The 17,312-nt window shown below is 35.8% G+C and overlaps 1 protein-coding gene across 1 annotated transcript in view; it reads left to right on the plus strand.

Annotated features, from left to right (window-relative positions):
• The first annotated feature begins 2,202 nt into the window (after positions 1 to 2,202).
• CNGB3 (cyclic nucleotide gated channel subunit beta 3) overlaps positions 2,203 to 17,312 on the plus strand; it is a 57,725-nt gene continuing 42,615 nt past the window's right edge. The window contains exons 1-3 of the mRNA XM_048939585.1: positions 2,203 to 2,310; positions 5,379 to 5,454; positions 15,494 to 15,614. Coding sequence (XP_048795542.1) covers positions 2,203 to 2,310; positions 5,379 to 5,454; positions 15,494 to 15,614 — 305 coding nt within the window. The remainder of the gene's footprint in view (positions 2,311 to 5,378; positions 5,455 to 15,493; positions 15,615 to 17,312) is intronic.

Here is a 17,312-nt window from a genome sequence, read left to right on the forward strand (position 1 = left end):
CCTATCTTTGTTATTTCTTAAGTTGCCTTACTGAATTCTGCCAATATTAATGCATATCTCATCATGACTGTGGTAATAGTTTTAGAGAGACATTTCCACTACAAGCATAAATTCATTCTCTTTGTAAAGGCATAGTTTGTTAGAAGATTATAGGAGTTTTAAAAGCAAGAAAATAAGTTGATATAAAAAATCTGAGCTCCAGAATATTTTCTGTAAGTATATGTAAATATACATTAAAAAGTCCTACTGAAGTTCTCAAAATTACAGAAGACATAAATTAGTGCTTTGATTCTTGTTAATCCACAAAAACAGGGAAAAAACTGTCAAACCTTACACTACTCAGAGGAAAAGTTATGATAAATGCAAGGTGAGGTTTCTGACTACTACAGAACTAAGAAAGATGTATTACTGTCAAGATCCTTGAATCCTAAAATAAACCTGAAGACAGATACCTATGGAAAACATCTGCATGTTACATTTTGCAATGTGGGAAGGTCTGAATGGAAGTGAAACAAAGGTTCTGATGTTTGTAATATGCTACACCTAATTTAATACGCAAATAAAAAACTTCATACGATGGCTATTGATCTATACATTCACACAGACAGAGCAATCGAAACTGCCTGTTGAGGAAGCAAAGCCATCCTTGGGATTCAATCTAAGTCCATTAAATATACTGATAGTTAAGTCTAGGCTCACAGGACTCATGCATTTTATGATGAGTGTCAGGCAGGGGGAAGAAGTCATGCAACCTTTTGTATATGCTTATGTTTTAAGAAGTACTGCTCCACTTAAAACAGTATCAGATGGAAAAAGTTCATGTCAGCTGTTTTGGGAGTGATTACATTTCAAGTGGATATGCAGCATTTAAATGACCTAAGTTTCTAAGACACCTGCTATGTTTCATGAAGAATAATGTCTTGCATAAAGTTTAAATATAAAATCCAGTCTGTGAATGCCTTGCTTCAAATTTACTTTTTGATTTAGAAAAAATCCTTGGAAGAATAATGCTACCCGAAGTTCGGAAAGTCTATTCATATACCATTTTTTAAATAGGAAAGAAAAGGAAGTGGGCACACCATTAATAAAAATGGTTATATACTCGACCTGTATGGAGAGAAAACTTGAGGCAGATTTGAAATCTCTGAATCCCCTAAGGTATGTCACAAATATAGCATATAGTAAGAAGTGGTCAAAGGCAACGTAGCTAAGCTAACCAGATACATGCTGTCTGGTTTGCTGCTGCACTCTTAATCTTCTTACTTAACAGAGCATTATGATATTCAATTAAGTGAATTGCTTTTAGCACATTCAGAGCCTGATAAAAATAACTAAATACCCATACTACATGAGAGAGAAATGAAATAAAGGCAGATTAATCGCTTTACTAGGGTCAGGAGGTGAACATGCACCTTCACTGGTATCAAAATATTATATTTGCTATGGTCTGCCTATTGCATCACATTAAGGAGTTGCAAACATCTATTTCATTAGTCACAGATCAACTCAATAACACATTCATTAACTATGGATGTCAACAGTTATTAACAGGTTCCCAAGGGCACTATCCTTTTAATGTCTGCTACATTCCTTTTGCATGTCTTTTTATTACAAATTAAAACCAGCAAATACATTACTTTTTTTTTTTTTTTTTTTTTTTTCCCCAAAGGAAAAAGAAAAAAGAAAAAAAAATTGTAGCTTGGTCATTTTTTAAAATGAGAAATATGCATAATATTGCAGAATTTCTTAAGAAATACATATTCTCCACTAATACATACTATTTTCACTATATTATGCTTTATGCACATCTTTATCACAGTTCAAGGAACATTCTCAATAATCAAGGAATAAATTTACTTATTCTAAAAATATATAATGAAAAATTATATGTTTATAATGAGAATATTGTTCTCAAAAAGGCTCAGTCTACAAATACACGATGATTAAAGTTTCCCACATAAGCCAATTTAATCCTCTAAAATTGCACATAAACATAACATAAATAACATAAAAGATAAATATAAGTGGTGAGCAAAAGCCATGGCTAGAACAGACTTTAAAAGGAATTTCGTTAAGGCATCAATCAGAACTAAACCTGATTAAGAATTTAATTGGCTTGATTACTGGCAGCAAGAAAGCATATGTTACTACCTACTCATAGTAAAAGACTTACAGAGGCTTCAGGACAGCTGAATGGGCAAGATGTTTAAAAGACTAAAAGGAGTGTTTTCCAGAACAAAATTATCACCTGAGCAATCAGACAGTGAAAATGAAGGCATCCCTCCACCATCCAAGCCATCTACAGACCAGGTATAGTGTATTGTTTATAGACTCAATAATATAACCTTTTGGTTGGGGAGTATTTATATTTAAACAGAGCATATTGATCGTTATTTTGCAAAACCAAAGAAATGCCTTTATTCCTCTCTTCTTCCCCACCTCTTCTTTATGAAGAAAGACTTCCTCCTTTAGCAAATTACTTGTCAAATAGAACTATCCTAACATTGCAAACAGGGAATTAGAAGCATTATTATGATCACTTTTGTTGTGCTGATGTATTTCTTTTCACTTTGTTCCCTGCAGGCAGAAAATGTCAGTATATGTATTCTGAATAGTGGAGTGGCATACAAGTGTACATCACCCTGCTTTTCAACTGTTTTGTGAAAGATAAAGTAATTTAGTAACCTTCTTTAAAATATATATTTAATTTGGCTTGCTTTTACTAATATAATTCAATTCAAAAAATACAGCAAGTCATTTTAGTCTACATTATTTTAGCAGTTCTTTGCTATAAAAATTAACTCATTCTTTTCATATCAATTAATGGAATATTTTTAAAAAAGCAGAATACTCTTCCTTTTTTACCTTTGAAATATTTTATATCTTTAAGTCTTCTACCAATAATGTCAGTAAGTGTTTTGAGTGTTTGTTTTGTTTCTTTTGTTTGTTTTATTTGTCTTATCTTGACATAATTACAACTTCACAAGCAAAATGATAACAATTTAGGATTAGACCAAATAGTTAGGACTGTGAAACTGGTTATTTAGTATCAGTCTAAGCTATTAATCTGAATTCAGAATTGATAAAACAATTTTTAAAAAAGTTATTAGAAGGCTAAATTTAATTAAGTGCCTTCTTAACGTTTACTGTAGTCTAGCATATACAACAGCTGATTTAAATTCTGTGAGTATAAATTTACATATACATAAGTTCCAAAAATTTTACCTTATCAAAATAAACATTGATAAGTGATAATTTGAATAATTTCTTAAAACTTGCATTTTTCTGAAGCTAATAGTTTTGTACAGCCTCAACAAGAGATGCAGTTGAATCCAATTGCTACACAAATTTCATTTCTGATTGTTATAAACATAGAAAAAAAAATTTTTGAGCAGGCAAGTCCATATTGCCATCAACTCAAAATGGCATCATTGCATTACAGAATGGTTTGGGTTGGAAGTGGTCTTAAGGATCATCTACTTTCAAATCCCATTCCATTAGATCAGGCTGCCTAGAGCCCCATCCAACCTTGTCTTGAACATGACTATGGATGGGATATTCACAGCTTCTCTGGGCAGTCTGTGCAACTGCCTCACCACTCTCAACATGAAGAATTCCTTCTTAATGTCTAATCTAAATTTATCCTCGTTTAGTTCAAAGACATTCATCATTATTTTCCATTCTTCAGTCACAAAAGACTTTCTCGGCCATGAATGTAGAGCAAACCAGTTTTTAGAAGCTGTGTAAAGTATTAGCAGTTCACAGGAAACTAAAGAAAATAGTCTTATGAAAAGAAGCTGTGAAATGATGAACTCTGGTAAGTGAAAACCCAGTGAAGACTTTAAAACACAGGGGAAACACAGAAGTGTTCAAATCCACCAGAATTAGATGAACAATTTCTATTATTTTATAATTTAAGTGAAAAATTCTTTTGTTACATTTGTTTATCATGGTCTAATTATTTAGGAATATATTAATGAGCATGACACTTAGTGGAGGGACCAAAGCATCAGGAAAACTGATACAGAACTGCACTAAATTAAGAAAAAAATTTCTGATGGAAAATGACATAGTCCTAATACTTTTAAAGCATTTCACTTTAAAATTTCTAAGAGCTGCAGGGAAAATTGCAAAGGTAACAGTGATTCAGCTACAAAGGTCCTGGAAAGCAAAAGTTCTCACTTATGAGGGGAAAACAAAAAACAAAAAAAAAAAAAAAAAACCCACAAGTGTGTGCAATTCTGGAAGGTTATTCCACATTCTGCTTCCTTACAATGCATCATATGGCATTACTCACAAAAAGAAAAAGTGACTGAATAGCTTTTGGGCCACTATGAGTATTGCTCTTCACATCAACTGCTTTTGTGTCAATAAAACATTTTCTTGAAAGAAGAAAAATCCTGAGTTTGAACAGCTGAACCCTGTTGTAGGAAAGAAATATGTATCCAGATTTCCCTGGAGACATGGATTACTCTTTTCACCAGACGATTCCATACATCGATGCAACACCCAAATGGTACTATTAAAATGATACTGCTAAAATAGAGGTAGACAAATGAATGAGTTAAAGATTAGCACATTTCTGTTTGTGAAAATATATCCTCTAAAGAGAAAAGGAGACAGGTACATAACATCTGGTAACTGTAGAACATTATACTCACATTGATATTTTAATTTTTGCAGATAAATATATTGTTTTGGGAAGAGAAGAGAAAGAAGTGCAGGAAGCCCTGAAATCCCCTGAATTCAAATAATTTTCCATGCTCTTACAGTAGCCAGTATCTTTATTGTTACTGTTACTAACTAGCATGATGAACAACAGGCAAATACATTTGGTCTGGGATAGTAAATGCTCATGAGATTGATTAGCACTGTGCTATGACATAGTACTGTGAGCGTATAAAAATCCCTGTGCACTTCTCATTCCCACCCCTCAGACCAATGTCAACACTAATTAAAAGCAAGGTACATGGCATATATTAATTTAAGGATACAAACTAACTTGTGAGTGATCCTTGGGGTCCCTTCCAACCCGGGTGATTCTGTGATTCTGTGATTCTGTGATTGTGAGTGGCAGTACTGAAAAAGCTAGTTTTGAGAACATTAAAGAGGCTCTGGGACCAGCAGCAGAATTCCAGACTGCATAACTGAGGATGTGCAGCACATGTGAAGCCATCAGTTTTTGGTTTTAGCATCCAAGTCCTTTTGTGAACCTAGCTGGAAATTCTGATCCAAGAACACACATAGCACTCAGGAAAACAGCTCAGTAGGTGTTAAACTTGGTTAGCCAAGTTGCTAGCAAATGCTTTAAACTCCAAATCATGCTTATCATTCTCAGTAATGACCATCTATTTTCTACTTCTGTTTATTTTCTTAAGAGTGAAAATACAAAAAAAGATGACACACAGAAAACTGAAGCCAATAAGAAGACAGAGCCTTCACCAAAGGAACAAGGTCAGTAAAATGTTTATGAGTTCTCCAAGATTATCTGGAAAAAAATATATGTATACTGTATACAACTGTAAAAAAAATTTTTCCCCTGAAAAGTGCTGAGGAGCTGGCCTTGTTTTTCATTTCTGGGGAAAATTAAGAACTCTGAATTCTCACTGACTTCTATCCAGTGACTCGCTGCAGGAGTACTATTCAACTATCATAAAAAGGCAACAAACTTTTCAAGCTTTGAAAAGTCCATTGGCTTATCCACTTTTATCAGTCAATCTAACAAAACCTATTTTCTATTACTGTAAGCCTGATTTCTTCTTAGGAATTCTTAAAATAAAGACATTTACTGGATTAAGTAAGAAAACTCCATATTTCAATGCATCATCATACATGTAAAAAAATAAAAAATAGGAAAACATTAGCCAACACAATATTCAACTCTACTGAGGAACATGAACAGCTGGTTGCTGGGAGCTATGACAGGTAGCTATAGCTATTCTGCTCCTTCATATACCTATTTATTTATTTATTTTAATAGGCATACCTTATATCAGAGTACCATAGCTCTGCAAGAAAAAGTAAAAAATAAAATAAAATGAACACACAGAATGAATACTGCACAGCTACCAAAATTAAGTGTAAGGATGAGTAAAGCAATAACCATTCATTGACCACACCCCCCACATCTGCAGCTCCTTTTTCCATTCTCCAGTAGCAAAGGAAAGCACAGAATCTATGTTTTTTTACTAGTTCATCCTTTTTCTTTCTGAGGACAGTTCAGGTCCTCTTTCTTTCCATAAGTTATCTTTCTAAGCGAAGAGCGCTTCAAAAAGATTACAGGATAACTTGTATGATCACTTCTTGCACTTTGTATAATTGTAGCTGGTGTCACAATCCCTTTCCTCATATCATGAAATTTTAAACAAAATACATTGAATGAGAAATATGAGAAGTGATGGCACAGAAACAACTGCTTCACTAATTTACGTAGGACAGTGTAGCAGTTAGCAGTGCAGATACTTGTCTCCATGTTTTTAAAATTCACAGTTCTCTGGAAGTTTAAAAGTCCTATTTTCAAACAACCAGAGGATAGCTTCTCTTTTGCATATGGGTATTAACAAGTTAGATAGACAGTGGATGTACAGTCCAAAGCACTTACACAGGCACCACACTGCATAAGGAACTCTGTCTCAGGGAAGAAAAGTGAGGTAGTTCATGCCAAGGCTGCTGCAATAAATAAAGTCTCCTGCAATACTTAGTAATCTTTGTAACAAGTCTAAAATCCCATAGTCAGCTGCTAAAAAAGAAAATAAATAATATCTGTGGACAAGCAAATGACAAGAGACTAGACACAGCACTTTGTGATGTATGTATGTATTTGGACAGAATTTTCAAAAGTACAGCCACAGCTCAGCCAAAACTATTTAAAAGACACCAGTTAAGGTGAAGAATTAAAACTAGACAGAGAAAAGGTTTTATGAGATCTCCAAGTAGTTTCTCTGGTTTAATCAGCATGAAGCAGATAAAACCTCTAATCACAAGCTCTTTGTGCAGCTCCACCATCCTGAAATACAAACCAACATCCTGAGGAGAGCTCATCTTCACCTCCTTCTTTTCCACATGCCCAAAAGCAACCACCACCTTCTCCCTTCCTCCAAGCACTTCGAAAGATAGCGTGATGTCCCCTGCACTCAGGAGGCATAAGTGGTTGAAACTTGGCCATTTACATTCTCAGCAGAATATCTTACTTTTGGCTTCATTGCTGGCTGCTCATTGCCTCCTCTTCAGTTGCCTGTTCTCACTAATTGCTTTGTGATAGCTCCTGCATAATTAGCTCATTCTGTAACTCACTGTGCTAAGTGGATTTATTTCATAATGGATTCATTTTTTAATTTTTCCTTGTATTACTTTATGTACTCAACAAAATATTATTCACAAACTTAGAGATTCTCTATGATATTGAATCCAAGCACTATAATTTTTTTCTTATTTTTTACTTATCATCTTCCATAACTGACTGGCTATACAAATGCTTCACCTGTTTTACACACTGTTTTTCATTATCTCTGCTGATGGTTACACTATTTAGAATGTCATGTACAGTCTCCACCTGCTAGCATGTCTGTTTTATCATACTCCATAGTCCTGATAACAACCATATGATTCTTCCCAATCCGTTCTTTTTCTTTCCCTATCTCTAAGCTCTTCTTATCATCACACATAAAGCTCTTCTAGAGTCTGTTCTCCTTTCATTTACCTTTTCACTTTTCCCACTGTAGAAACTGTTTTACTCAATTCTAATACTCTGTCTTTCAGCTTCCCTACATCTACTAAAATAGCAGGTCTCTCAAAGATTTTTTCCAGATTCATAGCCATATTTACGAAGCTTTCACTAAAGCCTAAGTCATCATACCCTTATTCTTGACAGAGCCTGAGTGAGAAAGCCAGTCTAAAGCTATCATAGATATTTCTATATATGACTTAATTGCACATCTGGATCAGAAAATAGACATAGCATCCTGTTTAGGAGACTATCATGCGGATTTTCAAAGATATTTAGCCAGAGATGCTTTGGAAAGTACATATAAAATGTCATATACCAACTTCCAAGTGAAATGCAAGTGCCATGCTACAGTGTAAATAAGAATTTGATACTTTTGTTAGACTCAGAAAATCTATATTCCAGGTGAGAAGCCCAGGTAGAATCAAAAATGAATAAATTAGTACAAATTTAATTGCCATCTCTGAACGCCTAGCACCTACAAGTCAGGACAGCTCTAAAGGAATTTTAATCTGTTCCAGATTCTCTTCCCAAAAGTACACTTAGATACTCAACGAATATTCACTTTCCCACTAAAAAAGGGGAAGATCTCTTTGAGAGCAGCGGTGCAGAGAAGGATTTGAGGTGTTGGTAGACGAGAAGTTGGACATGAGCCAGCTGTGTGTGTTTCCAGCTTAGAGGGCCAACTGTGTTCTGGGTTGCATTAAAAAAGGGGTGGCCAGCAGGGAGAGGGAGGTGATCGTTCCCCTCAACTCGGCTCTTGTGAGGGCCCATTTGGAGTACTGCACCCACACCTGGGGCCCCCAGTACAGGAAGGATGTGGAGCTCTTGGAATGGGACAAGAGGAGGGCCACTAAGATGATCAGAGGGTTGGAGCACCTCTACTATGAGGAAAGGTGATGAGAACTGGACTTGCTTAGTTTGGAGAAGGTTCCAGGGAGACCTCATTGTGGTCTTTCAGTACTTGAAGGGAGCATATAAACAGGAGGGGGAATGGCTGTTTACCAGGGTGGATAGTGATAGGACAAGGGGGAATGGTCTTAAGTAAGACAGGAAAGGTTTAGATTACTTATTAGGAGGAAGCTTTTGACACAGAGGGTGGTGACATGCTGGAACAGGTTGCCCAAGGAGGTTGTGGATGCCCCATCCCTGGAGGCATTCAAGGCCAGGCTGGATGTGGCTCTGGGCAGCCTGGTCTGGTGGTTGGGACCCTGAACATAGCAGGGGAGTTTAAACTGGATGATCATTGTGGTGCTTTTCAACCCAGACAATTGTATGATTCTATAATTCTATGATAAATGTTTGGCTAAACAAATAAAAACAGCAGAAGATGCTGATAGCTGCCACTTTTTGTATGTTAGCCTAGATGTTATGGAGACTCTTTCCTAATAAAGCAGTTCAAAATTAAATTTCTCATATTCCAGTACCCTAAATTCCCACATAAATCTGGACTAGAGGGATGGGGATAGAAATTTAATAACCTTCCTAATTGCTGGGCCACAGTGCAGAAATGAACTCAAAACCTGTGAAGACCGAGAAGTCAGTACAACACAGAGGCTGGATCTAACCTAGGAGTTACTTGAAATACTCACCTAACATTGTAGGAGGGAAGAACCATGATTTCAGGAAATATTTACATCAAAACATTTTTCCAGAGCTAAAACCCGTTCTTGGCCTGGTATGAATCTGGCTCTTAAGCTATTTTATAAAACCCAGACCCTAGAACATCAAAATCCAGGGTATTTCAAAAAACAATGTTAAATACATTTTGACATAACACACTGCAGCTCAATAAGCCAAACCTGCCAATGTAAATGCTTCTATGGAATAATCTTATTCCTTGTCTTCTTATCCTTTATACTCTTCACTGGCACACAATCAACCGACAACTATTATTCTGATAGAATGTATTTTTTCAAGATTATCCAGAACTTGAATATGTTTAATCAGCTTGCTTCCATTCCTGCTGATGTGAAACTTTTTAATTCCTTTCAGATATCCATTTTTCATGTGAATGACAGGGCTAAAAGCTGGGAAAACAAACTCAGCTTCTTTAAATGATGTTTCTTTTTGCTGTTAGTAACATGCAAAATAAGCTTTTAGAATATAATAGTTAGCCATTGAAGATGAGATTTGTATTAGAAGTTACTGAAAAACCTCTTACTGTTTTGCTTCAAGAGCACCAGTTTCTGAACCATTTTATCTTGCACAGAGCATTCATCCCAAAAGTTCTGCTTGGAAAATTACATATATTTTGTAATGCCAGTAATGAATTTTCTCTCTTTCTTCCATAGGTTTCCCTTCTATTTAAGTTTCTAGGCATTTTGATTACCCTACAGCTACGTTTTTCAAGTATTCATGGACGTAGATCCACTTCTGAGAGCCAGGGACAATCAGGCAAATTACTATGAAAAAATTAACCCAGGAATTTTGTAGATCAGTTCTCCCATTTCCCACTCTACTACTTCAAATACAAAGCCATTCTTTTTGCCTGCTATTTAAGAAAATCTTCTCTGTATATGATAACATTTGAAAGCATTTCTGAGACTTTTAACTATAGTAATGTTTTCAAAAAATGAAAGGACAAAAATTACTGATTTTAACTGCCCAGAATTTTGTTTCTAAGGAATATGTCACAAAGATAGTAAAAAAGCAGACTGCTCTACCATTATCCATGAGGTTAGAGGCTCCTGTTAGCCTCTAGCCATGTCTTTATGCAATGTTTCAAACAATGACTAACCTCAACTATTTCCATGTGTTATTAAAACTGCCAATATTGTCCCTTGTCTGTTAAGTAAAGTAGTCTTATCACATGAATACAGATACCAAATCATGTAAGGTTTTCAAGCAGACATTAAATTCAAAGATCAAAGATAAAAGAATTTCAGGACTTTTTCCTTTAGTGACAATGTCAAAGATTCTTTAAACAAAGAATGACAACATTAAGACTCATAATAAGCATCAGAAATATGCACTAATGTTGTGAGTGTATTACATATATAGCATGACAGCTAAGCTTATAGCATGTAGTGTGTTGTAAACATCAATATATTTTAAAATATCCATATTTTGTTAAAATCGCTAAAATTTATTCATAGAAGATTCTAAATGACAATGTATTTAATTAATAGAAAGTTGCCTTCTTTCCCATCCTTCAGCTTCCTGATGCTGTTTGCATGGGAAGAGTGGGTCTCAAATAGAAGAAAATAGCATGCTTGTTCAGGCAATCTGCTCAGATCCTCTGTCCCCATATTAGTCTTAGGAAGGAATTAGAGGAAGGAATTTTCCCAGCAAGCCTGGAGAGTTTGTAATTTCCCTTTGTAGGTCTACGCCCTTTGAAGAACTACAAGAGTAGGGCTGAGAACTAGACAAAATGACGAATTAGCATACAGTGATTGACTATGTACTTCTGAATGCTAAATGTTTACTGTTTAAGGAAATAATCTACTGTTTGAAGGATTGTTATAACCCTCATGGCCACAAGCTGACATATATCCATGGGTTTTAGAGTCCTTTGTTCTCATTGTTATTGTCCGAAGAGAAGTCTGCAACTCTTCCCTGGGGCTTGGCTCATAACAGAGATTTTTGATTGCACAAATACTTAAGTATGCTCAAGACTAAACGATCTAGAAGAGCCAAAAATGATTATAGTGAGAGTAATGTGTCCTGGCACTGGCAAATCTCCCTGTGCCCCTGTGGAAAAAGATGTGTGTGAGTTTGGAAGTAAAAATCAAATTAATTTGGAAAAACTGTAAAGACGCACTATCCAAAGCAGTGATGTGAAAATGTGAATGTAAAAACTGCTTTGTAAAAGCAAGAACAAGGGAGCTGTGCGACCTGGTCTAGTGGTTGGCAACCCTGCCCATGGCAGGGGGTTGGAACTAAATGACCGTTATGGTCCCTTCCAACCTAAGCCATTCTGTGATTCTATGACATCAATGGGCTTCATGCCTGCCCGCCTTAATTCTCATCACAGTAGCAGCTTTAGATACCTGTATTTCACTGTTACAGGAAATAAGTAAAATAATATCAACCCGCTTTCCAAATTAGGCCTGAATCCATCTGTTTTGAAAACTTCTTTAGATTTTTGTACCTTGGCATAATTCTTCCTTCTTTTGCATTCTCATTACTTCTTTACCATGTTCAAATTTATGTAAAGCCAATAGAAGGTTTATTGGCTGTTCCATAAGCCTTACCATCTATTTGATGGATTGTCATCTATTTTAGAAAGCAACTCTTGTGCTCTGAATGTTCTCTAAAATGACTAACACATTGTTCCTTAAAGGCATTCCCTTGGAACTGGTTAGAAGTCAGAGGGGTATGATTTAGATTCTCTAAGCATTGAAGAGTATCTAGGGTATTTTAAATGTGACTACACAGACAACACTCCCACCTTCACACAGAAAGAAGCAACTAAAACTTGACATACAGCTGGCTGTGGTGCCAGGCCCTGATATACTAATCCTAATGCAAATAAGCTTTGTGCTTGTATTGGAAATTCATGAACTCTAAAAATTTGTGGAAGTTTGGAATATTCATCTATTACAATGCTTTATATCAGTCCAAGTACAGATAGCATTTAATGATCTTTGTAGACTGAGACCTCAGACTGAGTATCTTCAGAGTATTTAGCAGGCTGAGAAGCCATTATCTTTCTGAACTGGGATGCTTGTACACAAGAATCTTACATTTTGTTCCTTGGTGGTCTTCCTGTACAGCATAAGTGTTGCAATGCAGACAGATTGTTTCATCCAAGAGCCTATTATTCTGTGTAGTGTGTCTACACCAATACTACTTTTCAAAATAATGCCCTTCTGAAGTCAATCATCTCTTTTTTGTCCCCCAGTACACTTTAGTTTTTCACCAAAAAGAATTCTAGGACTGTGTGACTGGTTTCCTTTAGAGTAAAGGGTGGCAAGGTCCTGGCAGAGACTGCCCAGAGAGGTTGTGGACGCCCCATCCCTGGTGGCATTCAAGGCCAGGTTGGATGGGGCCCTGGGCAGCCTGAGCTGATTGGGAGCAGCCCTGGCCACGGCAGGTGGTTGGAAGTGGATGATGTCTAAGATCTCTTCCAGCTCAAGCTATTCTGTGATTCTGTGATGAAAATAAACCAGAAGAAGCACTTCACGAGTATACCTATTTAACTTGAGCTGCTGATAGTCACTCAGTTCTGAGGATCACAGTAGACCCAATGTGACATACAACTTCAAACATACTGTGGATGCCAGGTCTTCAGCATCATTACAATGTATTAATTGTTCCTATTCTTGTCTAATATAGGTGTATTCAGAGGCAGGTGCTATGATAAAGAAAATCCCCAAGGAGACAGAGGAATGCTGAGATTAGTCTTCCTGTCACTTATGAATTCATGGGCTTTTTTCTTTTTTCGAAAAACTGGGAAACTAAAATTGCTAAATTTCAGAAGGGAGCAGAAACAGTGGATAAAGAGGAAAATTTTTGCTTTTTCCTCTCATTTTCTACATCATGTTATGTTGACCACAAAACCACAGGAGGCTTATGTGCCAAGGAAAGCACAGAGCCAATAGTATCATTTGTAGACATCCTCTGGGATCAACAGAATTTTAACAGGTTAAGAAGAATTTAATAGGTTACTTTCTGAATCAGTAACAAGAGACACAAATTAGTCAGTTAAAAATACATCACAAAATGCCTCTATTTTCTGAAACTAGGACTATTCCTAGGTTTTCTTATGGAGGATGTCAGTGAAATTCCTTGGAGAAATACATTTTATTTCATTATGAAAATATATTCACTGCATTAGAAGCCTGAATCCATTTTAAAATACTTCTCTTGGCGTACATTTATATATATCTTAAAAGTCTTTTTTCACTAGAACTCAAAGAGAAATATTTGAACTGTGTAATTAAATGGCAGAGGATTCCTCTATCCCATCTTGAACCTTCCCAGTGACAGTAACAGCAGCAGCCCTCTGCTAAGCTTACCCTGTACATGGTCTATTTTTTCCTCAATAATCCCCAGGTGGACCCTTCAGGCAAGAGAAAATATTCGGCAGCATAGATTTCCAATAGAATTTTCCTCAAGATGGTACTGTGATACTAACTGCTGCAGATAGGAGACAATAATCTTCATTTCTATTAGGTGGGCACGATATCATTATCAATTCGAGCTATAAATCCTATTGAATGTCAGAGCTTTAAATGGAATTCCCCTCAAAATCTTCCCAGCTTACTGCTGATAAGTAAGACAAATCCTGCGGGTTGTTTCTTCGCACTTCATATTGCTACATTTCTCCCAAAGACTATTAGAAAATTAACCCCTAAACTTGCTAAGGCAAAAACAACCAGCATGTAAGGGAACATGGCTTTCTTTGCCTTCCCTCCAGTTCTCTGTCTGACTCTGGCTTGAGTATTTCTTGCATTTTCTTCCTCCACTCTGGATCTTTGATCCTGGTTGAAACACGAATTCCTTTAAGAGTAGCAGTCCCACCGGGCATCCTCACTTCCTAACCTAATTACTAAGAAAAGAATTCTCTCTATAAATGCCTGACTGGTTCTGTAAACAGTTGTTCATCCTGTAAAATCTGAAACTCAGCTCAAGAAACATCACGTCTGTTCTGAAGAGATGCATGGAAAAAAACTTATCCCAGACCTGAATAGATGGTGGGATAGGGGTAGTTTGGGTTATCTGGTGCTGCAAACAAACTGACCCATTCTCCTTCACTGAATTTTGTTTCAGTGCCTTTGAAGCAATCACCTTCCAGCTGGGCAGCTTAACAGTTTATTGCTGTGACTGCTCATATCCCTCTGAAATGAATAACTGCCTAAATAAGGAGATTAGCTATCAGAAAATTAGTCTTATGTTATCTATCAAAAATAGTCAAGGTTTTACTTCCTTTGAGCTGTCTTGAATTTAAAATACTACATACACAACAGGGTCCTGATTTATTTGCAACGATATCTTCATGCCAAGCTTTTTCCTCCTTAATCACATTACTTAAAATATTTATGAAGGCTGGGTTTATTACTCCTTTATGCAAAGTGGCAGACTGATGACAGCTTTCAAATTATTTTTCACCATGAACATTTAAAATAAAAAAATAAGACTAATTGGAAGAATTAATCACATAAGTTCTCTTAAGTGGCAAGAGAATATACCATTTGCATACAGGAAAGTGAAAGAAACTTCTTACTAAATTTCTTTTTAAAATTTCTTGTAATAAAAACCAAGTAGACTAGCCAAGGTTGTACATACTCTCATCCGTAATGATGCATTTTAATCATAATTTACTCATCAACAAACGGGGCTATCATGGCAGATGAAGCAACAAGAGATACAATGCAGTTCAAACACTGGGACATAAATAATGTCATCAGCATTTGCTATGGCTAAGCAAATATACTGCTTTTTATTTTTCCTCCTGTATTTCATGAGGTATATCTCAGCAGACCTATCTGTCCTCAATTTTTTAAATATGTACACACTATAATTCTACTATACTGCACATGTTCTTGTTGCTGTGTATTGATCATTGTTGAGCTACTTACACAAACATTTAGATTAAGAATCACAGTAAGTTTCATATTCTAAAAGATACACTCGGCATAAACATGTTCTGTTCAACTCACAATGAAATGGATTTATGCTGAAAATCATTCAAAAGACAGGTGTCAGAGTCAGTGTCACAACCACTGAAGAGATAATGGAAGCCATGTTCTGATTCCTCTAAAACTGCTGACATAATTCTTTAAAAACTGGTATTTAGAAACTAAAATTTATTTCCAAATGCAGAGGAAGTTCCAGAAAAACCAGCCAAGTCTTCACAAACTTCACAAACTGAAAAATCAACCGAACCAGCTAAGGCAACTCAGCAAGAGCAGCATCAGCTCAATAATGGGAAGGAAGATGCCAAGTGAGTAAAATCAATTTAAAAAAAAAAATCAAGTTTTTTTTTGATTGTACATTTCTGTATGCAGTGTATTTCAGTTCTTAGGAATTTCTCCAGTACCGTAAGGATCTCAAAAGCATTATTTCAGTTCTAAGGCAACCATACATACAAAGTATTCATTTAGTATGTGCTTTTGATAGATTCATACCTCATTCTAACTTGCAGGAAAAAGGAAAAGGATTTCTTTAATACCCGTACAAAATAAGTCTAGTAATTGTGATAATTATTATTATTATTCTACCTTAGCAAAGGTGTAAGCCCAAGGTTCCTGCTGTGAATATCTGTAAAGTTTGTCACATCATCCTGGCTTGAATGATTTTACCCTGTACATATTTTTGTACTGTTGTACATTTTTTTTTTTGTACATACTGTTATACTCTTAAATCACCACTAGAACATGCAGTTGATTAGAACACTATTTTCCTGAGAAGAGACAAAGAAATTAAACTATATTTGTTCTTCAGAGAAAAAGCCTTTTTTTTCTCCTTCAGGAGATTCTACTGGGTCATTCTACTTTTGGAAAAAGCGTAGGTAAAATCTTCTTTTACTAAAATAGGATTAAGAGAGAAAACCAAAAATGTATAATCCTATAATAATCTATTCTTACTACAGCACAATAGATTCATACAGCATCCAGGGTTGGAACCCCTCTCCAAAAGGAACCTGGAACAAATGTCTGCTAAGAATATAGAGGTTAAACCCAGCTTCCAAATTAGAACAAGTTGATGAAAGCTTTGTCCAATCTAGTTTTGAATCTCCAAAGATGGAGATTCTATAGTTTGTCTGGACAATCTGTCTACATCATACCTTGCCTTTTTGCTGTAAACCTCCAAGAGCAGTCTAGATTCATATTCTCTATAATCACTCATGGAGCAGTAGAACACTGCAATAACCTCTATCTTCTAAACTCTTCAGCTCCAGTCTGAATAAACGCAATTTTCTCAGTGTCTCCTAGTCCCCAGTCATCCCAATAACCCTAAGCTAGTGTTGTACCATGTTGTCAGTGTCTTTTTTTTTTAAGGGAGAAGCTAATTGTCAATCAAGTTCACTATTTTATTTTGTTTATGCATTCAAATTTACCTACTAGAATTATTTTTAAAGAAAATAATTCCCTTTGTTATGTGAGAAAAGCTATATAAATATAAATGTATGTGCAGAATTTGAGGTGAATGGAAATGATAATGGAAATGATATTAATGGAAAAAGTTTCACCTTATCTTCATTTACTGCAGCTTTCATTTTTTTTTAAATGTATCTCTGCAGGCTCAGATATGTAGATTAAGGAAGAATAAAGGTAGTAGCCATGTTTGAAGCAGCATGCTTTACAGTTAGGTCAGGCCTGTATTTCTCCATACAGTACTTCAGGGTGAAGTGAAAAACTTCCACATAATTCAAATTTTAAAATCCTTAGGCTTGGGTAATATTGCTTTACGAGCATTCATACTAATGCAACTAACTTATCTGAAGTCAATAGGACTATTTATGACAGTTTGCAGGGTTGTGCACCAGGTGTGTCCTTCTTCCAGTTCATCTACATTAGAATAGACTTTTACTCATGATGCAACACAGCCTGTGTTATCTATTAATAGGGAAGAAGTTTGCTGAGTCTCCTCTGAAAGAGCAAAATGATTTTTTCTCTTGTTAAGTAAATGATAACTTTGA

The sequence above is a fragment of the Lagopus muta genome, chromosome 3 (genome assembly GCF_023343835.1).
Source record: "Lagopus muta isolate bLagMut1 chromosome 3, bLagMut1 primary, whole genome shotgun sequence".
Lineage (NCBI taxonomy): Eukaryota > Metazoa > Chordata > Aves > Galliformes > Phasianidae > Lagopus > Lagopus muta.